The sequence below is a fragment of the Lipotes vexillifer genome, unplaced genomic scaffold, assembly GCF_000442215.2.
Source record: "Lipotes vexillifer unplaced genomic scaffold, Lipotes_vexillifer_v1.1 scaffold135, whole genome shotgun sequence".
Taxonomy (NCBI): Eukaryota; Metazoa; Chordata; class Mammalia; order Artiodactyla; family Lipotidae; genus Lipotes; species Lipotes vexillifer.
This window is the reverse complement of record NW_006774574.1, coordinates 181,318-204,357: the sequence shown is the minus strand read 5'-3', so window position 1 is coordinate 204,357 and position 23,040 is coordinate 181,318. Positions and strand designations below refer to the sequence as shown.

General features: G+C 38.0%; 3 protein-coding genes across 3 annotated transcripts in view; 1 reads left to right on the top strand and 2 right to left on the bottom strand.

Moving 5' to 3' along the window:
• Positions 1-3,849, bottom strand: part of SPX (spexin hormone) — an 8,568-nt gene extending 4,719 nt beyond the window's left edge. The window contains exons 1-5 of the mRNA XM_007449367.1: positions 3,802-3,849; positions 3,306-3,386; positions 3,018-3,075; positions 2,461-2,523; positions 1,143-1,226 (exon numbers count right to left, since the gene is read on the bottom strand). Of these exons, the coding sequence (XP_007449429.1) occupies positions 1,143-1,226; positions 2,461-2,523; positions 3,018-3,075; positions 3,306-3,386; positions 3,802-3,807 (292 nt within the window). The 5' untranslated portion in view covers positions 3,808-3,849. The remainder of the gene's footprint in view (positions 1-1,142; positions 1,227-2,460; positions 2,524-3,017; positions 3,076-3,305; positions 3,387-3,801) is intronic.
• An 8,334-nt stretch (positions 3,850-12,183) lies between these two features.
• On the bottom strand, positions 12,184-22,742 carry GOLT1B (golgi transport 1B). Its single transcript, XM_007449366.1, has 5 exons — positions 22,607-22,742; positions 17,428-17,519; positions 15,849-16,027; positions 14,924-15,005; positions 12,184-12,717 (listed from the first exon to the last, which is right to left on the bottom strand). Exons 1-5 carry the CDS (start codon positions 22,629-22,631, stop codon positions 12,679-12,681), a joined length of 417 nt encoding a protein of 138 aa, XP_007449428.1. The 5' UTR covers positions 22,632-22,742; the 3' UTR covers positions 12,184-12,678.
• Positions 22,743-22,916: 174 nt separating this feature from the next.
• Positions 22,917-23,040, top strand: part of RECQL (RecQ like helicase) — a 35,117-nt gene continuing 34,993 nt past the window's right edge. Inside the window, exon 1 of the mRNA XM_007449365.1 lies at positions 22,917-22,989. The gene's annotated coding sequence lies outside the window, so the exon portion shown is untranslated. The remainder of the gene's footprint in view (positions 22,990-23,040) is intronic.

Below are 23,040 nucleotides of genomic sequence, written 5' to 3'. Positions count from 1 at the left end.
AAAAAAAAAAAAAAAAAAAAAAGATGTCTTTATCCCACTCTCTTCCATTTGCTTCTCATAGGTTTTTGTTTGTTTTTGTTTTTTCACAACAAAGCCATAAACTAGAAGCCAGAAAGAGCCCCCTGCTCTCTTCCCCTCCCTGATGGGGCCCGTCCAATAACAGGCAGGGAGCACACAGGCTTTCTCCGCTAGCACAAGTGTCAGAGTCCATGGCCAGCAGCCTATGCTTTGACCACTAGACTACTCACTGTATTTTGTTAAATACATTTTAACATTTAAATTATGTCATAAATATGGCATCATTACAATTTTTGAGAAGAAAAATCTAGATCTGCTGAATATGCTTTGATGACCTCTATTGTTAATGCTAATAGAAAGTATGTACTTTGTTTTTTGGCTCTTAGAGCAACCTGCCCGTGGATGTCATTATTCCATTCTACCCGTGATAACACTAAGGCTCAGGGTCACCCAGCTAGTAAAGCAACAAGGCCAAGATCTGAACCCAGTCCTGTTATACTCCAAAGCCCTGGCTAGTGTGCAACAAGATGCCTTAATGAAATGAGTGGTTTTAATGCTACATTGACAGAAAGCCTCTATTTGAAGAACACACCTAATCCTGATATGGAAGAAGCTATATAGTATATAGTGCAAATCACACAGGCTTAGAATCAGAACTAGCCCAATCTCTTAGGGTAAACCATAAGAAACTGCTGTGTTTGTAAGTAAAAAATCAGTGATTTTCAGCTATTTCATTTGGTTCAAACTTTAATAGCGAGTAACTAGATTTGCGATTATTTAAACCTCTTTTGGACTCAGTTTTTTCAAATATAAAATAATGAAGTTGGACTTTCTGGAGTTCTAACAGAAATAAAAGCTCCAGTAGGCTATGGATTATGGAATTAACATGAAATCCTCCGGTATTATCAAGGAAATGTTTTTACATTCTTGGGAAACACTTTAATGAGCAGCATGCTAGTATTAAAATAATAAACATCTCTGTGAATTTCTGGTGGTGTGGGCAACCGTTAATTATTTTTAAAAATCTGAATAAATAAAAGCAACTTCATTGTAGTCAACACAGAATGCTCAAAGCACTCAAAGCTTCCCTGTCCTGCAGTTAAAAGAGGTCACTATAATTATACCTTCTTGCAGCTTCTGCAAGGAAGCCAATAGCACAGCTGCTGCCTCTGGAAGAGTTAGTAGTTGGGGATTTGGGTTTCGTCTTTCTGGAGAAACGAAAAAGTAAATACAGATTCTATCAGCATTTAAATATTCATATAGATAAATCCTATTCCAGTATGCTATAATACTAGAAAATCTCTGTGAAATACCTCTGTGATCCCTCAGCAAAGAGCCCCTTACACAGAATGATTTTTACAAGTGAAAACATTTCACACTTCCCTTAGGCATTGCTTACAACTGGTTATGTTGTGTATTACAGGGAATGGAAGAAAATTTAAACTATATACTACAGAGAATTTCATGAAAGCAAGGAGGATTAAGATAAAGAACCCATGAGAAATTTCCCCCTCAGAGCTTAAAATGGGATGTCTGGGCTGAAAGGTTTAGATGGGACCCTGCCTGGAGCCTGGACTATCTTCTCTCTTGTTCCTTCCAAAGCAGTTTGAGAAAATAATCTACATTCTTGGCCGCATGTAAGTCAATTATTTGACTGAAGGAGAATCTGCAAAATATTCAAAACTATTTCAAATCTAAGTTGACAGAAGACAAACGGTCCTGATTCAACACAAACCATGATTTTTAATTTGGGAGTTGCTGAAGTGGGAAAACAAAACTTACCCTCCTATGGTAAAAAAAAAAGGTTAATTACACTGCAGGCTTGAAGAAGGTAAACAAAAATTTGATAAGCACCTATGTGCTCAACACAGTGTTTGGTATTTTTCAAAATGAGTCTACTTGGTATTTTTAACAATCTTGAACTGTTTATCGAAATGAATGGTATTGTTTTTAAATCCAATGGCATGGAAAGGTTTATCATGAAACAGTCTCTGGCTCCATCCTTAAAGGCTCCCACTTCTTCACTATTTCTGGTTTTGAACCTTTTGATAGTTCTTTTTAGTAATATAATAGAGCTGTTTTTAGGCAAATCACTGTTTTAATAATGATGATGATGATGATACCAACATTGGCAACAACAACAGCGTTTAAGAGAAATCTTGTAAAGATCATGCCCTAAACGGGAGGCCCATTTCTCGGGCGGGGCAGGCGCACAGCTCTCATATCCATCCCGACGCCCGGGAGCGGAACCCCGGCCCCCGCCGCCCACCTCCATCCTGGCCGGGCGTTGCGATCCCCAGCTCCGCCGCTGCCAGCGGGGCCGGGCGGGGCCGGCTTTCCCCCGGGAAGGCCCACGGGCCAGCCTTCTCGGAGGCGGAGCGCGACCCTCCGGTCCTGCGTGGTCCTCTGTAGCCCGCGGCTCCCTCACCCCCGCGCACTCACCGGCCGGCGGCCGGTCGGCGAGGTCCTTCCTCCGGCTCTGGTCGGAGATGAAGCGGCGCCCCTCTGCCAAGGCGAGACACGGGCTCAGCGCCCTCCCGTCCCGATCGATCGGGGTTCCGGGGCCGGGAGCGGGCGGGGCCGGGTGCCCCCGGTCCGGTGCGCGCGGAACTGCCAGGGTTGGGGCGCCGGCGCGGATGAGGAAGGAGACCACGGGTAAAGCCCACACGCCCCCCGCCCCCGGGCCCCCGAGTGCGCTTCGGAGGGGGCGGCGATCTCGCTCACCAGCCAGGGTGAGGCGGTGTGTCCCCGGAAATCCCAGTCTCCCTTTGGGCAAGAGCCAGCAACCCTCCGGTTTAGGATGGAGGATTTCTGATAATCTTCCCCCCACCCCCCCGACCTTTCTCCTTGACTAACTGAGACCAGGATGACCTCGATTATTTATGGGAACAAACTCGATAGGATTCTCTCCCCACAGCTCTACATCTATCCCACCGATTCATGCACCCCTACGGATCTCCCTCTATTGCTGTCGGTAGAGCAAAGTATTTGGAACGTACGTGCACCCTTCAGGTAGAGCATAGCTTGAGGAGTCCAGTTCCTTCTCTCAAAGAGTCTCTATAACCCGGGGAGAAGAGGAAAGCAGTTAGTAAGGCGTTGCTGCCCAGCCCACTATTAGGCAAAAAAAGAAAGGAGGGGAGGGAAAGAAGGAAAAGGAAGGGAAGGAAGGAGGGAGAAGATATTAGGAAAAGAAGGGAAGAAATTGAGAGAAAGAGAGAGGGAGGAAGGCAGGCAGGCAGGCAGGCAGGCACACAACGCGCGGAGTCCCAATTTTTGCGTTTGATTACCTGCGGAGCACTGTTGGAATTTCCCATGAAAGAAAACACCAGGAAAAGAGTCAAGGTTGTTACCACCAGACTTCTGAATCCCTGTATGAAAAGATCAAAGAAAGTCGTTTCTGTGCCTCTATAGGATCTTCTGCTTCCTTCCCTGGCGCCTGGACAATTACAAATCCCTTACTTTTTGCTATGTTCTGTTTTAGCGCTCAGAGGGTGGGGCAGAAGGGGGTTCCCCAGTTTATCGTCTAGTTAATCCACAAAGAGTTCTTTTTTAAAAACAATTAATTAGAAATATATTATTTTTATTATTTAACCCAAATGAGGATTTGGGTGAATTAGTGAAACTTTTTCTTTGTAAAATCAAATGATTCTGATATTTTAAAGGCATAACGTTTAACTATCCTTTAGCCACTGAAACACTTATTAAACATAAAAGAGGTAAAAAGCTATACAGCTTTTTTATGAAATAGCTAAAAAATCTCAAGTATATAAAACCTTTACTTACCTTCATGTTCTACACCTTTCCAGAAGCTGCAATGACTATAACTTAACCTCTGAGTTTTCTAATTTTGTTCTGAAGGTGGGACTTTTAAATCTTAGGGTCAAGGATCCCTCCTGATTTTGCATAGAGCTAGTGTCCACAGGGACTTCCTGTCAGTCTTCAAGATTGAGAGGATCTGATGACTCCTCCAGGGAAATTCAGTTGCAGGAAGCAGAGGAATGATTGATGGGTGAATATCATTTACTGTCCACATCAGCCAGGAGATATTCTGAAAATATCAGCATTATGACCTTTGATTTTCCTATTAGCTTCCCAAGGCAGTATTATTATTATTGAAAATTATTAATAACCCCAGGCAGAATCAAAAGTAAATGAAAAAAGTAAGAAAACTTGTCTTGGGTAACTAACTAGCTATCAAGCTAACACCGGTGAGTAAAGATGAATCATTTGGGTAGAAATGAAAAGGTTAGGGAATCTCAATGGATTTTGACATCAGTCATTCACTTAATTATCCATTCAATTATTTAACAAATATTTATGGAACGCCTACTATGTAACAGACATCCTTCCTTTTAGTTCAAGGGACACAGCCATGTATTAAAAAGACAAGTCTCTGCTTTGATCATGCTTATCTTCTAGTCAGGGGGGAAACACTCCAAACCGGTAAATAAGGTAATTACAGAATTTTAAAATGCTTTATAAAGGAAAAGTAAGCAAAATGATGTGATAAGGTAAGTGGTGGGCTACTTTAGGGAAGGTAAGAATAAAAGGGGGTCTGGAAAGATAAGGTGGAGTCAGACATGGGATAAACTGGGGTGGGAATCAGTATTGCTGACATTCTCAGGCAGAAGAAAAATACAAAATCTTGGGATGGCAAGGAGCTTGGCTTGTTTGAAGAACAGGAAGGAGAACAATGGAGCCAAAGCTGTGTGGGTGTCAGGGGAGGACACTGTAAATTGAGGTTGGAGAGTAAGAAATGGCAACTTGGTTGTAAGCAAAAGATGATGATGGCTTAGACTAGGGGAGTCCTTGCAAGGAATGGAGAGCTGTAATGAATTTGGGAGGCAGAAAACATGGACTTGTGGATAAACCGTATATGAGAGTTTAAGAAAAATAAATCAAGGATGACTCAGATTTTTGGTTTAATCAATGGGTGATTGATGAAACTCTTTATTGAAACTGGAGAGACTTCATAAAGAAGCAGTTAAGAGAGGGAAATAAAGAGTTGTCTTTGGACATATTAAAATTAAAATGTATATTAGACATCCAAGGAGAAATGTGAAGTAGGCAGTTGCAGATGTAAACTCTAGAGCTCAGCAAACAGGTCACCAGCCTATAGATTTTTTTTCTAAAGGCAGGAATTATCAGATTTAAGAATCTTAAGAATTTTAAGGCAGGAAAATATTGGGATTGAAAAAATACTTAGGGAGTGAATGGAGTTAAAGAGAGGAAGAGATAGAGATCTGAGAACAAACCTACGGAGATTGAGCAGAGGGAAAGTCAGCAAAGGAAGCTGAACTGAAGCAGTCGGAAAGAAAGAAATTCCAGGAGAATGAGGCCATGGGAGCTGGGAGACTATCCAATAACATTGAAAGGTTAAACTGATGTGAGCTAAGAAGTGTCTGCTGGATTTGAGAATATGATGGCTTTTGAGGACAGAAGCTAGGCTGGGATGGGTTGAATAGGATATGAGGAAATAAGGACAAGTGTGGACAACCTTTTTGAGAAATTTCACCAAAAGGGGGAAAGGAAAACGAACTTTTAAAAAAGATATGTGAGTGTGGTGGAAGCGGGCTATTTTTTTTTTTTTTTTTTTTAGCCTTTCAGCAAATCTGAATCCTTTCAATTTTAGGGAACTTTGGAAATTCCCTAAACTATAAATTATGATTCTTGGTGGGAGGCAGCATCTTCCTTGTACTGTAGAAGCTGAAAATGCTAGACACTCTTTACCAGCCTCCCTATCGGGTAGAGTGTGGGCATGAGGCAGGCTTCACCAATCAGATGTACCCACTCCTCTGGAGCTGGGGAGGGAAGAAAGTGGGGAGTAGGAGAAATACTTTCTAGTGCAGCACTGGTTGTAGGATGCTTGAGTTTGTGGGGGCAATCCTGGCTACAATGCTAGTGACAGACACCAGCATCCACTGCTAGAGGAATAGTGATACTAACCGCACTGTCCTTTTAATAAAGTCCTCTTTTGCTTAAATCAACCAGGTCTGTTGGTTTCTTTTGATGACCATTTGCAGAACATGTGTGTTGATGGGGATGATCAGCAGAGAAGGAGAAACTGATGATGTGGAAAGAGAACTGCAAAAAAGGGAGTTTGTGGAAGGCAAGAAGAATAGGACCCAAATTTGTCAACATCCAGTTGAAACAGTTTTATACACGGGCAGACAGTGAACAAGGACCAGAGTGGCCACCATATGCTAAAGCACCATGGATGAGAGAGATGGTCACTTTCTTCGGAATGTTAGAGCAGTGCTCCGCAGGTATTAATGCGCTTTTGAACCACCTGGGAATCTTGTTAAAATGTACATTCTGATTCATTATAGCTGGGGTGGGACCTGAGAGTCTGCATTTGTACTAAACTCCCAAGTGATGCTAATGGATGCTAGTCTACTAATCCTTGGACATTTTGAGTAGTAAATCTTACAGGATATAAAAAGTGATTAAAAAAAAAAAACTAACGCTTAGAGTCTACATGGCTGGGAGAATGGTTAACAATAGAAACATCAGGGATAATGGAGAGGGACTAGATGAGTTTAGTTTGGGACTTAAGTTTGAGGGGTGATGCTATCTACCAGTAAATACTTGTCTAAGAGAGACTGGGGTTTGGGCATTTGATGTTTGGAATTGTCGATAATGTGCGGCCAAGAAAACTGAGATCTGGTTAGTAAATGAGAATGAAATATAGAAAGTAGTTTGTAGGTAGAAACTTGAGGAATATTTACTCCTTTTAAAGAATAAGTACAGCAAGGAGGAGCCAGAACCATGAATGTAGTGTTTTCCACTGTTTTAGGAGAGGAGGAAGATAAAAACTAAGGACTAAAAGGTTTTCACCATATCTAAAGAAAATCAATATTCCTTTAAATATTACGTTTTAGGATTTTAGAATTTAATTTCAAAGGATTGTAACAACTTCCAAAAAAAAAAAAGCAACAGAAGAAAGATTATGCATGTGTTTATATTTTAAAACAATTCATAAGTGAAACCCAGTTATTAGGTTAACCTTAACAAACAACTAAAATGTCTTTTCCCCCTCTCCATATCGAAAACACACAAAGGTTTTAGAAAGAGGGACGGGAAAATAAATTGCCAATCAAACTGTGATTTGCATTTACAATCTTAAGGAAAATATAATTAACGTGATTTGTCTGTAACAGTTTCGCTAATGAATTCACAAACAGATGTTTTACGTCAAAGCTGCCATTTTCAGCATAATATGCACAAGTGAGCAGAATGGCTTTGACATATTTTCAATATTGTAGTCTTATCAAAAGTAACATGCCAGAATGTGTTTGTTCTAAAAGGGCATTGACTCCCAATCAAATGTTTTTGTTAAATTCACAATATTTTAAGATTTTTACAGGTCTAAACCTAGAGATGGGCTAAGAAAAGTTACTTATTTGAGAAAAAAACAGTTGTTGCATAAAACCAGTAAATTTCATTCTGCTGATATGATGACCCGGCAGTGGGTACTGTACAAATTGGATCCAAACCTTTTTTAAAGGCATATTTAATGGAGATCATTTTGCCTGCATCACTGATGTTATCTGAATTCTTCTAGTTGACTGGAGCGTGCCCAAGCCCCATTTAAAAAATACTGTCACAGTTTAAACTGCATTCTTACAAGGTCAGTGATTATTGTGTTCACACAGAAAACAGCTTTTTAAAAAATTATTTTTAAACTTTATTTATACATTTTTAAATCGAAGTATAGTTGATTTACAATGTTGTGTTAGTTTCAGGTACACAGCAAAGTATTTCAGTTATATATATACAAAACGTTTTTTCAGATTCTCTTCCATTATATGTTATTTCAAGATATTGACGATAGTTCCCTGTGCTATACAGTAGGTCTTTGTTGTTTATCTATTTTACACATAGTAGTATGTATCTGTTAATCCAAAATTCCTAATTTACCTACCCCCCCTTCTGCTTTGGTAACCGTAAGTTTGTTTTCAATGTCTGTGAGTCTATTTCTGTTTTAAGTTTTTTTCTATCAGTTTTTTAGAAATCACACATAAGTGCTATCACGTGATATTTGTCTTTCTCAAACAGCTCCTATCTTGGGTAAGATTACCTGGACAATATGGCTATTGAGATACTCAAGTATCCAAATTACTCTCTGATAACAGAATAGAGGGTTTTGGTACAGGATGATGAGATCATTGGGTTCAAGTCCTACTTTGGCTTTATTCTCTGAAGGCCAGTCAGCCCCATAGGCCAGCTGTCTCACAAAGGGGTGGAAGAAGTAATTTCCCCAAAGGGCTACCGGTTTTAGCAGGAGATTTAGGGACACTGAGAAGGCCTGCTATCCAAAATAAAACTCCCCACTCATTGGCCAGTGTCTTTACTGTCCTTTACTTAAGGCTTTGAACTTTAAGAATGTCTTTTCGCAAACCATGTAAATACCACAAAACAATTGGCAGGTTCTAGGAGAGGACAAGGAAGGGCCAGCTGTTTTGGCCTAGTCAGTCAAACAGAGGTGACCTTTTAATAGGTCTTAGAGTTGGTGAAGGTAAGACCATGAAAATGTGTCAGTGAATGAAGGATTTGGGGACGCCATTTCTATGTCCAACCTCCTATATAGATACAAATGGCAGAAGAGCAGAAGTTGGAAGCTTTCAGCCCAGAGGACAGTGTTAGAAAGATGTGCTGGATACTGTATTTAAAAACAGATTCACCAGACAATAGTCAAGACTTGCAGTTTAATGATTGGATTCAACAAATACTTATTGGGTACCTTAACTGGTAGATTTGGCCGGTGGTTTTCAGCCTTACTAAAGTATAAGATCAAAACATTGCAGACGTTAAGTGATTTTATTTAAGTCACAAATACTTAAGTATTATATATTCCTTCCATGTAGAGAAAAAAACATTAAGTATTTCTCCACTAATTTCTAAATTCACTGCTCACTTTTTTACCTGAAGCCTATTTCTATTTATGATTACATTTAAACAGTTTGGATATGGAAGATGTGACCATTATATAAAAAAGGAAACTGCATATAAGGCTAATTTAAAAAACACGAGGTTATGACACAGCAATCCCACTACTGGTCATATACCCTGAGAAAACCATAATTCAAAGAGTCATGTACCACAATGTTCATTGCAGCTCTATTTACAATAGCCAGGACATGGAAGCAACCTAAGTGTCCATTGACAGATGAATGGATAAAGATGTGGCACATATATACAATGGAGTATTACTCAGCCATACAAAGAAACGAAATTGAGTCACCTATAGTGAGATGGATGGACTTAGAGACTGTCAAACAGAGTGAAGTAAGTCAGGAAGAGAAAAACAAATACCATATGCTAACACATATATATAGAATCTAAAAAAAAAAATGGTTCTGAAGAACCTAGGGGCAGGACAGGAATAAAGACACAGACGTAGAGAATGGACTTGAGGACATGGGGAGGGGGAAGGGTAAGCTGGGGCGAAGTGAGAGAGTGGCATGGACATATATACACTACCAAGTGTAAAACAGATAGCTAGTGGGAAGCAGCCGCATAGCACAGGGAGACCAGCTCGGTGCTTTGTGACCACCTAGAGGGGTCGGATAGGGAGGGTGGGAGGGAGATGCAAGAGGGAGGAGATAATGGGGATATATGTATATGTATAGTTGATTCACTTTGTTATAAAGCAGAAACTAACACACCGTTGTAAAGCAATTATACTCCAATAAAGATGTTAAAACAAAACACGAGGTGGGTTATTGTGCAATGCTAAAGTTTTAGAATTTCTTAATAAAAATACAACTGACCATTGTTATGGATTGAATGTGTTCCCTCCAAATTCACATGTTGAAACCCTAACCCCCAACATCATGGTATTTGGGGGTGGGCCTTTGGGAGGTAATGAGGTTTAGATGAGGTTATCAAGATGGGGCTCCTCATTAAGGGATTAGTGTCCGTATTAGGAGAGAGATGAGAACTTGTTCCTTCTCTTTTTCTCTGCCATGTGAGGACACAGTGAGAAGGCAGCTGTCTGCAAGCCAGGAAGAGGGCCCTCTCCAGGAACTGAATCTGCCAGCACCTTCATTTTGGACTTCCCAGGATGCAGAACCATGAGAAATAAACATCTGTTGTGTAAGCCAGTCTATGGAATTTTGTTATAGCAGCCCAAGTTGAGACAACCACCAGTTAATAGAAAAGTACCCTTTTATTGAGAAGTAAGACAAGTGTATTTACAATATTCAACTGTTAGATCATATAATCTGTGAGACTTTTAAAAGCAGCAGTATTCCAGGAATTACAATTTATAAGGGCAAAAGGAAAACATTGCAAATAGGTTTCTGTTTACAGAAAATACATTTGAACAATGCCAGAAACACTTAAGGCTAAGTAGTATTAGACCTTCTCCTCCATCTTTATAGCAATAATCAGAGTATGTTTTTTGTCACAAAGACAAAAGACTAATTTTGGAAAGGAAGAAACAATATGATGTACAGTCCTTTCTGTCAGAAGACAAGTATGTTTAAAAACAGAGCCTCATCAGTGGTTCTGAATAAGAAACATACAATGCTGCCAAGCAGTCCCAAACTCACATTTGAGATAAACTGTGGACTCATTTAAAACTGAAAACTGCTCCAAGCCTCTCACTCTTACTAAGGACTGGGAGATTATCACATCCTTTACACATTTCTAATAATGCTTTCTGAAATAAGATTGCTGAAAAAGAGATCTCTGTTACAGTGCAAAGAACATTTTGATAGAAATTCATGTCTACAAAGGAGCTAAATAATACATTAATGTTCCATACATTAACAGATACTGTTCTTGCTTTAAAAAGGTAGAATTATCTAGCCACTGTAAATAATATGGGTCAAAAATATGTATAACAGAGTCCTACAGGGCAACTTGTATCAGTCAACCCCCAAAATATGTATATATTTGACACTCTCCAAGTGAGGATATTACTCTTTTGAAGAACATTAGACACAACACTAGGTTTCTTATTATTCCATGAACTATTGAGGTAGGAGTCTCATTTTGTCAATATCATCTGTTTTCACAGATTATAAGTCAAATGCCAGTACCAAAAAGACAGTAATCCACAAGGCTGAACCATTAGACTATCTACCAAGTCCTCCCTTCTTTAGATGAGCAAGGTTGGAACTTCTCTGTGCATCAAGAGATTTAACTAAAAATAACATAGGCCATAGGCTGTAATATATTTTGTAGACACATTTGTCAATAAAAATCACAAATTTCAATTATGATTTTATACATTAAAAAGCTTTGCAACTGTTAAAAAAAGAGTAAATAGTATAATCATTAGTGGTAAAACAAATAGTACTATGACTCTTGAAATGTCTTCCTACATCTATCAAAAGGGTGCCACCTTGGAAAACTACTAATGAAGAAACAACTACTGTTTCCTACTGCCTGTCAAGCAGCAACAGTAGAGAAGACAACACATCATTTTTGTAGTGTAATGTTTTTCAGAACTATAGCCAGTTTAATTACAGTAAAATAATTTAGTATGTGAACTCAGACATTCTCTCCATGAACTCAAATGAAGAGTGATCATATGAAACACACATTATGCATATTGATTTTTATGTTATGAAAAAAGCTGAAAATAAGGGAAAACTTGGCTTATGTAAATAGCCCTTAAAAAACAGCTGTAAGTTTAACCTTTTAACACGGTACATCTTAAAGTAAATATTACCAGTAGTAATTTTATGAAAAGCAAAATAATAAATCACCGCTAAATTTTAAAAAATAAAAGAAAAAGAAAAACTGGATCACAACATGGAAATATCCATTTGGGTTGCATAATGTAATATCTTAAATAACAAACTATTCAATGAAATGAGCTAGGTAACAGACTCCTACATCACCAAGAATGCTTTTTTTGTTAAATGCTTACATGTCATGAAAGATACAGATGCTCACGTGAGAGTCCCAAGAAGTATGAGGACTTCCAGAATGTGTTCCTGAAAGAAAAAGTGCTGAGTCAGCTATAACTTAGAAACTACAAGCTAGTAAAGAATAACCTTTGCATATTCCAACAAAGAATATCTAGTTCAGATTTTCATCTGGCTTTAAAATATTAAGATTCAGAAGAAGCACAAAAGTTTTATTTTAACCATACGTTTACCAAAAAAAAAGAAAAAAGAAAAAAGAAAAAAAGTAATTCATACATCGACACTGGGTTTTCCTGGTTTTAATATATCACGATGACATAATCCAATCTAACTCATGCATCACTCTCAGAGACAAAGTGCAACTGGAAATATTTTCGCTGTTGCAGAGGACATTACAGTTCTAAAAAGCAAATGCCTATGGGTGTGCTTACATCTTCAAAATAAAAAGAAAAGAAACAGGCACTACAGTTCTCTAAGGATGGCTGTGTTTCACACATTGTGGAAAAACAGTAAAAATCCCCTTCAAGAGTTTCAATATGCATTGTAACATAGATTTCATCTCCTTCGGTTTGCTTGCTGACTTCTTAGATGACTTGGTTAGAAGTCTGTTTTCATTGCTTCTTTGTTAACTGCTGTTGCTACTCTGTAGGCTACACGTTTTAAACTTCTGTAAGGAACATTACAAGCTATTTCATGTAATTTAATTTTGTGCTGAATATTCTTCAAAGGATTTTATAAATAATACAATATTTTAAATGAGTCTTCAATTCACTTGTTGTTATACCATATTGTTGCTTTCTCCGACTTTATCTACAAACTGCAAGAAGAAAAACAGATAATTAAATGAAAGCCTAGAGCACTATAAAATATTACATCAACACTTCAAATGTTGATTAAAAAACCCAGCTTTATAAGATTTGTGGAAATTTAAGGTATGACTGACAACGATTAATCCAGTACTACTCACCACCATCTTCTGACACATAAATGTATATAAAAAAATTATTTTTCTGTAACTTGTTTCTGCATGACATGTTATACATAGGACTTTAAGGGTGCAATACAAGAAACACAATGCAATTAATAAAAAAATTGGATAAGATGAAGTTAACGCTGCTAGCTCAACAAAAAAAAGTAAAAAAATAAAAAGCTGAAATGTCAGCCATTCATGCATTAATGAACCCAATAAGGTATTTCAACTGACCATTATTGTGGATCTCTTCCGGGCTTATGTAGTCTTTGAACAAACAGATTTAGTTCCATTAAGTTCAATAATTAACAACAGCTACTGACTAAAAATACTTTAAATGTGTATTCTGGACTTCAGACTGAAAGTGTCAATGACATTAAAAAGAGACTTAATGATGCAAGCATAAATCGATAATTATGGAACATAAGTTTGAACACACATTAATATAAGTGGTTATTTACTTTGGTTACTCCACCCCAAATATAAAGCAATTGGGCTTTCTTCAGCATTCCAGATGGTGATGCAAACAGATGTTGAAACAAAGTAATTAGTGAAGATATTACAAGTTACATAACCCAAGTGACTATATAACACTACCAAAATCTAGCAATCATCTAACCCTTTCTTTCATTTCATTATTCACATTTTTACTTAAGCATGTATTACAATGAAGTAATAATAATAGGGAACACAATTTATAGTATTGGATGTCCATTTATGCAAATACTGAAGAATCCTTAAATTAAGGACATGATTAATGATTACAGCTCTATAACTAGAAGTTTTAGTACATTCAAAAGACATTCTAAGTATAAACAACATTGACTACTGTACGAGTTTGGGGATTAATGCAAATGAAATCAGGATATACCCCTATAAGCCTAGGTTCTAGCATTTTATATTATTGCAAACAGATCGATTGGCACACTGAAACTAAAAGTTGCTCTCAAAGCACTCATGGATTCATTAGAATTTTACGGTAAATTTAGGTGGAGAGAAAGCACAACATTGTCTCTCCAAAGGTAACTTCAAAAAATGTCTAGGTTATCTGGGCTGCAAGGTTCTGATTTGAGGATGGAAATGAGATTAGGTTTATAGTGGTACCTATTTTTAGTGGGTAAGCCATCCTTTAGCTCTTTGAGAATTCAATAAATGCTATGAACTACCTCTCTAGAAGCATCTACAAAAGTCTGCAAACAACTTTAAGAAGTTGACTGCCCGCCCTGGAGAAACAGATTTGACAAGACTGTTCTAACTGTGGACAGAGCTAGGAACGGAATTTTATGATCTGACTCCCAGTATCACAGTGCTTTATTTAATTGTCTTAAAGCACTCCATTTGGTGATACAGTCTAAGAGAGAAAATATTTGTAAGAAATAATGGTGTCCTTTTATATTATTGCTTCTAAAATTAGAGATCATATAAAAGTTAATTGAAAAGTGCCTTGAACTCTCAAAGAGAAAGGCAGCATAGCATATCAATCCAAGTTACATGAAAAAAGAGAGAACAACATTAAAAATGGATACAGTGAAACCATATTTCAGGTTCTATAGGTTTAGCAATGATTATTTTCTCTGGTATTCATGGTAACCACGATCTATGCAATGCAACCACTCATATCATAATGAAAAACTTATCAATCATGTATCAATTCCTCAAATTTCTACAAAGAGCATCAGAGAGCATTTATTTATCTTTAAAATTTTTATTTTATTTAAAAAACTTTTAAAAATTATTGAAGTATAGCTGATTTACAATGTTGTATTAATTTCTGCTCTACAACAAAGTGATTCAGTTATACGTGTGTGTGTGTGTGTGTGTGTGTGTATACACACACACACATACACATTCTTTTTTATATTCTTTTCCATTATGGTTTATCACCTGATATTGAATATAATTCCCTGTGCTATACAGTAGGACATTGTACTTTACTCATTCTATATATAATAGTTTGCATCTGCTAACCCCAAACTCCCAAGCCGCCCCTCTCCCCAGAGAGCATTTATTTTAATGGTTTAAAAAACATATTGTTAAATATATGATTACTTACTGATCTAATTCCAGGTAAATTCAAGAGTGATCCAAGGACTGGCACTCTTCTAATAAATCCAACAACCACAGGAAAGAAGCCCCTGGGAGAGGTGAAGAAAGTTCTTAGAATGAACACATTCTCTATTACCAAAATGAACAGTTAGCCATGTAAAAAGAAAGGATCCTGTTAAAGTTTTGAATGTTTTATGAGACTTCAAAATTCAATTATTTCTTACCTCTCCCTGGATTTGATCCCTTCCTTAGTTGTGCTCATAACATTCTGCATAAACATCTATAATGGCATTACTATTACATCCTACTGGTATCTTTACAGTCTATTTCCCATATTAGAAATGAGAGATTCTCTAAAGCAGATTTGGCACTTAATAATGTTTGTTTCCTGTGGGCAATATGGTGCTTGGCAGATAGAAGACAAATGATACACCTTTCTTGAATAAATAATTAAACCAACTTACTTGAAATGACTTTCTCACACTGCATACTATTATTTACTGGGTAAGTGGCATTTGTAAAATATTAACTGATCAAAACCTCCCATAATGTATTTGGTCCAAAATTTTCTAATATCTACATGCACTAAAGAAAGTGTCATCAAGTAACAGTAACTGTACAGCATCAGGTCTACATATTAAAATGCTGGATAGATCTATCTATCTATCTACCTATCTGTCTCTATCTATCTATCTATCTATCTATCTATCTATCTATCTATCACTGTCTGGTTGATGAAAATACCAAACATAAAGAGTGCCGTAAAATGCCAACAAAATAAATTTTATTCCATTGAAAATACTTTATAAAATAATTTATACCCTGACATAAGCAATCATCTGCATCTGATAAACACATCTGGGTTTCTGTAATAATTATTTGACATTACGTTTTACTGAAAGAGAAACAATAAAATAAAATGGTTGCCTTACCTGAACAAGAGAAAGAATCCATAAATTTCGAAGATCATGCCTATCAAAGGCCAACCAATCAGGACTACAAATACACCACCCAGGAAAAATCCTGTAGCTTTCATTTTATGTTTTTGGAAGAAGAATCTGAATGTTCTTTCTAAACCAATTACAAAAGCCAAGCCAGCCACAAATAAAACCTAGAAGAGGAGGAAAATGTAACACAGAAAAAGCAGTTAAATGCACTGCATGTGTTTGAAGGGGTAAGGTCAAAGCTAAATATGATAAAAAAGACATGTGGCTTTTAATGTGAGCAACTGGCCAGAGAAAACTACAATGCACACCAAGAGGCAGAACCACGTTAAAGCTGTAGTTGTATCCCACTCTGTTCAGTCCTCTTCTATCTTGATTAGATGAAGAAAAGAGAAACAAAGAAAGATTAGGTGTCACCCAGCAGCATCTGCATCTGCAGTGGTTTCCCCAGCTTTAGCTAGATGGCGATGGCTTAGTCAAGCAGATGAGCGGCAAGGCAAGAGAGGGAAGGTGCCCGTAAATATGTCAGCCGAAGGTACTCCTGGTTCTGAAAACTTGATCACGGGTGATAGGAGTTCCTATGGATGGGAGAAAACCTGACATGGCCCAGTTGGTAGTAGAAGAAACCACTCAGAGCCAGCAAGAAGATCCTAGTTTTATTAATTCCGGAAATCTGGGAGCAGCAGAAATGAAATACAGCCATGCATTCTCAAATATACTTATAGTTTGTATGTTTTCAGACAATGGACAAGAGATGGTGATTGACTAAAAGCCTGCGTTTTCCCAGGTTTTATTCCCAAACACTTGCCTTTCTTCATAACCATTCTTCAGCGAAAAATATTTCACAAAACTATTTATTAAGCCTAATGGTTAGGCTTCACATTCTGAGATACCAATGCTGTTTATATTATTGTTTATTAAAACATTAATTTTGAACAATTGTTACCCTTTATATTTTCCAATGTCCAATTAAAAGCCCAATGTTAACATACACTTCAAAAATATTTTACTGTTATTCAGTGACTTTATTGCCCTCTTAGAAGGGTTATTATTTATTTCTAGGACTCTTGCACAGCCTTCACACATGGACAACAGAGTATACATTCCAAATAAACAATATACACACCTTTCTTAGCAGGTCAATTATTAATATAGATATATTTTTTAAAGGTTTAAGTGGTTTTAAAAAATCTGTTCATTTTATGCTATTTAAGCAAATGTTAAATCTCAGATGTGTAAAGTCAAAACATTAACAAATTTACCAAGACACGGGGCTATCAAGTCATCTATTTTGAACTATTTGAGGCAGTCTTGATTTAATCTATTGTAAATCAAAAATCAAACACTTAACAGAGCAGTTATGGAATTAGAAAACTTCATTAAGCATTTATCTTTTATTTAAACAGAAAGCTGACAGGTTCCACCCCTGATGAAATCAGAGGATGTAACAGGAGTCTTCACATGAGTAACAGTGAATTATTTCCCCCCAATTTCATAGCAGGCAATAGTTCATTAGTAGTTAAAACTTCCTTATGAATTTAGTTAAAATATATATTGAAAAACTCACATTTCCAATAGCCAGTAGTGCTTTGTCAAAAAAGAGAATCATTCCAAAGAACAGGAAAAACACTCCAAATCCTGTTAATCCCATTCCAATTTCTGCAATATAAGTTATATGGTTAAGAGTACAGCAAAAGTAAAGTTACATTAAGATCCTCATAAACTAAGCAAGAAAAAATTTTCAGTTTTTCTTTTGACTGATATAAGGAAATAGGATCCCAACATCGCAGGCTGACATAACGACATTCGTTAAGATCCAGAACAAATTAAATTAACAACAGAAAATTACTCCCAAAATTTAAAATATGAATGGGAATTTCTAATCCTTATATGAGAGAGAGCATTTCTCACAAACATACCCATAATAGAGAAAGACAAATCAGGAATCTAAACCTTTGGTTTTATTGTTTTTTCCCTCCCAAGAGCCCTTCTGGCATCAGACATAAGTATGTGGGTTCACTTTTGTCTCCTCTTCATCTTTCATATCCCATGACTAGTATTTGTATGCACAATATCTGCAGTTCCTTCTTTCCCTTCTGAAAACGAATTCCTTCCTTAACCCACTGGAAATGCTATGGGAGGTCAGCACACACTGCTTCTCACAATGACAACAGGAGAGATTCTGAGTCAAGAAGCCGTCTCCTCCAAAGTTAATTTTCAGACTTTTAACTTCTTCATGGCTTATTATGGATTTATCTTCCACAAGTCTCTCTCAACTATGCATCCATTCACCTATTTAGTCTAAGAGTCCTAAAATCACCTCTCCAACATTTCAAAGAACACTGTTTTACCTAATATTAATATTCTGGGTTTTTACTTTTTCATTCAAAAACAAAGAATTGTTGATCAACTCCTAAATGCCAGCAACTGTTCTAGGTACTGTGTATAGAGTGATGGACAAAGTATAAGCTTTTACGTCTATGGTTACTCTTTATACAAAACTAATATTTTATTGCCTTTACACTCCCTAGACTTATCTTTATGTCTGAAGAGTCTTAACTTTCTAAGGTTACAGTTGTACTATTCTGTTAACGTTACAAAGCACAATCCACGAAATTAGTTCCTTGATCATTTCAGTTTTGATTTCAGGAAACAGTCACCAATCCTTATTTTACCTAGCAGCACTATCTGCATAAAATAATAAATCAGACCGAAACTGCCATATTTTGGGAAACACAATTTTAAATACACAATAGTGATTTCTGATCTGTTACTTAACTTTTTTGCCTCGGCTCCGGAGAGCTAAAATCTAAGTCACAGCTACTTAAAAATTTAAGCCATGTAAAATGTTATGATGAGTTGAAAATTTACATCCTATGCCTTTTTCGACATCCTTCACCTCAATTTACAGTTAACTCCTGCCTCCCATTCCAGCTGCCTTGTTCTCCGAAAGTTAGTCTAAAAGAATTCGGGTACCTGTCCATAAATACACTGGTAAGTGTATTCCATGGACACAAATTCTCATGAAAATTGGAGGCTCATACCATCATGCTTAAATGCTTTAGAAGAATAACCAAATAACTGTTTAGGCGTCAGACATAATTTCCTACAGGAAAATATGGACAAAACAGCAAGGACAATTCCATTAAATAACTATTTAGTAGTTAGGATTTAGTCACTGGCAGCTGAGTTATTTAAATACAACTCATTTCTATCTTTTCACAAATTGTCCTAATGATTATTTACACATTTTGAGATGTTTGTTCATCAGAAAGGAAACTATATGGCAATATGCCTACTACGTATTGAGAATTTACCACGAATTGCCCATTATGAGGTGCTTTACATATCTTACAGAACTTAATCCTCCCACACTACTGCAAGGTAGGCATCATTACATTATTCTAGAGATTTTTTTTTTTGCCAGGTTAAATATGTTTGATTAAATGAAATTCAAGGGCACTGGAGTAGGCTGAACTTCTGGGAGAAGCATCTTTAGGTTTAATATAATTAGCTTGTTACTAATATAACTAAGGAGGTGTCAGTATGAAATTGACTGCAGTGAAAAAGGACAATGTCTGTACATGGTTTTACATTTAATGAGATGTTTATACAAATATGTCATAATTCCTTTAGCAAAACCGGGGTGTTGAAAAGTAGCACCAGCCCCATGTTTCATGTGGGCAACTGAAGACTCAGATTAATAATTCGCCCTTGATCACAGAATCAGCAAATGTGCGTGTGGAGGGGGACAGGTGCAGGGAGAGACAGGGGTGTGGTGTGGAGTCCGTCTACAATTCAAATCCAGTCTTCAGGCTCCACATCTTACAACTATAACGGGGAAACCAAAACATTCCCACTACTTTATCCAGTGTTGTACAGAAAGAGAGGGTTGCCTGTAACATTTTTGCCAAAATGGACACTAGCATGTTATTGCCCAATAGTCCCTGAGCTGAATGGGTCAAAAGTCTCAAACTGACCTCGCTGTGTTATTTTCTCCCCTCCAGAATTCCATTCTTGCCTATGCCTATGTATTCACAACCCCGCTGGTTATTAAAGCCCTACTTGGATCTGCTCTCTCACCACCAGAATCATACGCAGTAAAATAAACTTATCTTCCTCTGTGCACTATCAAACCTTCATTCCCGCTCTCGCGCGCACACACACACACACACACGTGCACACGTGCGTGTTTTTAAAGCATAATCTGATAAAAGCAGTCTAATAAAACAAATGTATCTAAAATCAAAAGCTTATTGTAGAAATTTGATAAGGAGAGCTGTTCTTAATCCAATGACAATCACTGTTAGCATTTTGATATCTTATTTAAGACATTTTAAGGCAGCATTGTCTTTCTTACTATACCCATTCCTTTCAAAAAGTAAAAATATCACAATAAAGAACTCAATTGAACACCATGGTAGAATTTCAGGCAATGTGACATAATGAAGTAAAGATTTAGAGGCAGCATAGGATCTACCCCACTCCAGCCCTCTCAATAAATCTTGTGGGGTTTTTGGCGGGTGGGGTGAGGTAGGGGGTGCTACTATAGAATTCCTTAAAACAATTATGAATTGCTATTTACTATGATCAGGTACTTCTCTTCCAGAATCAGGATCCCAGAATAATTTTGGCAAGTCACTTGAATGATGGCTGATTCCTACAGTTAAACACACACACAAACACCATTTGAAATCCAAAGAGCTTTTGGTTCACTAATCATTTTGTGTTCTGATCCACTGTCTTATCTAAGACACTTGGCAAATGCGCAGCAAAGAGTATAATTTCATCCTCCTCATCAATTTAATGAAGTGAGGAGAATGCTTCTATTCTGCCCACATTCTAACCCAACCCCCTTGTTTTGGTTTTTGGAAGGATGTAAATCAGGCACTTGTCCCTATAAGACTTCAGTAGAAAAGAATCTCTACACACAGGATAAGTAGTTCATATATTTACCTATGTAATAATCACAGACTAAGATAGGAAAGTTAGATAGGAAAACTATGTAGAGATTAAGTACTTCCTCTGAGTAATTAGTAGTATTAGAAATAAATCCTAGCAATTTATGTATACAATTCTGCTAAATTCTGGGTCTCAACTGAGAGCAACAGAGCACTGCATCATAAAGAAAATAGGCTCTGAATATTCTACACAGTCTCTCAAAAAACAATCAATGCACAATTCTAAAGGATAAATATCTACTGCTGAAACTCTTTTTGCTATGGAACAATTTCATCATTCTAAGATAGATTTCAAATAAGCTTTATAGCAAGTCTTCTTAGATGCTAGTAGGGTACCGTGAAAAGAACAAACGTTTTTGAGCCAGCAGACTTAGGATCAAGTCTTGTTTCTGTCACTTTCCTCATGATTATACACTGAATTTCTTTTGAGCCTCCTTTAATTTATAAGAGACATACTCCTCTCCACTCTACAGGGCTCTTATAAGAATTAAGGATAACGATTTATATAAAAGCCCACGGTAAACTGAAATAAGATGCTTTTATACAATTATATACAATGGCTACTTTTATTATAACAGTAAACCAAAACATCCCACAAAAAAACAAACAAACAAAAACCCCAAACAAAAAAGGACTATACTTATATTTTCACTGATCAGAAGAGGCAGACCAAAATGGGCATCCAAGGTACAGACCCAGTCCAATTTGAGGAAGGGAGGGAGCCTGACTGGGATGGCAGTGTGTGCAGGAGTTATTAGCAGCTCGGTGAAGTTCAAGTTAGCCATGACTTTAAAACAGGGCACTTTTAAAGGAAGTTCTATTTTTATTTCAACAGACTGTTTAGTTCTTAAAATCTTTAAAATTCAAGTAAGTTATTTAAAATAAGAAAAACAAAGGCGTGGCAGATAAAACAAAGTGAGATACGAAGTCTATCACGACCATCAGAAGATAGGAAGCACTGGCAGAAATGTAAATACAAAATTATTAAGATTGACAAAAAGGGATAGAAAAGTGGGAATTTTATATTGATAGAAAAAGAAAACAGACAGCAATGTTAATCTTAGAGATAAGATAGGCCTGGAGAACTTTGTGGCAGGCAGAAAGATGCTAAAATAATAAAACATGCCACCAAAGCACAATATACAATATTAAAGAAAGAAATCGTTTAACTGAACACAGAGTTTACTACTGGGGAGACAGTAGCCGGTAGAAAAGTGAAGTTGTTTCAAGGGACTTTTAAAAGGTTGCTTCCAGTAGTGGCAAAAGGCAAATACTCAAAATGTTTAAGCGTAAGCACATTTTCAAAAACAGCCTATCATAGGTAACATTTAAAACTCGGCCTCCCAAACAACCAGCAGTAACTTGTAGAGGACCCCAAGCATGTCGCGTGCAGAAATGTCCCCAAGAGTGGGCTGCGGGCACAGCGCATCAAACTTTCTCTCGTGGCCACCAGCGGGAACAAAGCGCCCATCTCCCTGGGAGTGAGAGCTGCGCTACCCCGGGTGCGAGACAGACGCTCGGGGAAAGCTCCCCCTCCCCAGCTAGGGCGTCTCCCCAGACCCCACCGACTCTCCCCCCAGGCCAGGTCCACCACCGCGAGTCTAGCCCTCGGTTCCTCCAGGCAGCCCTCCAGACGCCCACAGCCCTAGCTGTGTCTCGCAGGCCGCCGCCCCCATTCCGGAGCTTCATTCATTGACCCCGGCGGGCGGAGGGGCGGGCGGGCGAGACCCAGCCCAAGGAAGGGGTGTCCGGGGCTCGAGGTGGGGCCTCGGAGCAGGTACTTACTCTGTGTGTCCGTTAAGGAGATCATGGCTGCAGGGGTGAGGGCGGCGTCGATAGCACCTCGGAGCGGCCAGGGTGTGAAGCAAAGTCGAGAGAACGAAGCCGGGAAAGAGCCCAGGCGAAAGCCGCCACGTCTTCCGGAAACACGCAGCCGCCCACACCCCAATTCAAAGCCGTTCCCCATTGGCTAAGCCTGCTCCCAACATCAACCAATCACCTGTGGCTTTGTTCAGTGACGCAAATGGTGGCCACACCCCTTGACCAATAAGAGAAGGGTATTACTTGCAATTGGTTGAAAGGACCGACCCGGAAGGGTGGATGCTCCTGGCTGGAAAGAAAGGAAAGCCTGGTGGCGGGAAGTTTTCGTTGGAGCGCGTCTGAAAGCGGTGAGTAGCGGACCTGAGGCAGGGGCGTTTTGGGGTCGGAGACGGAGGAGG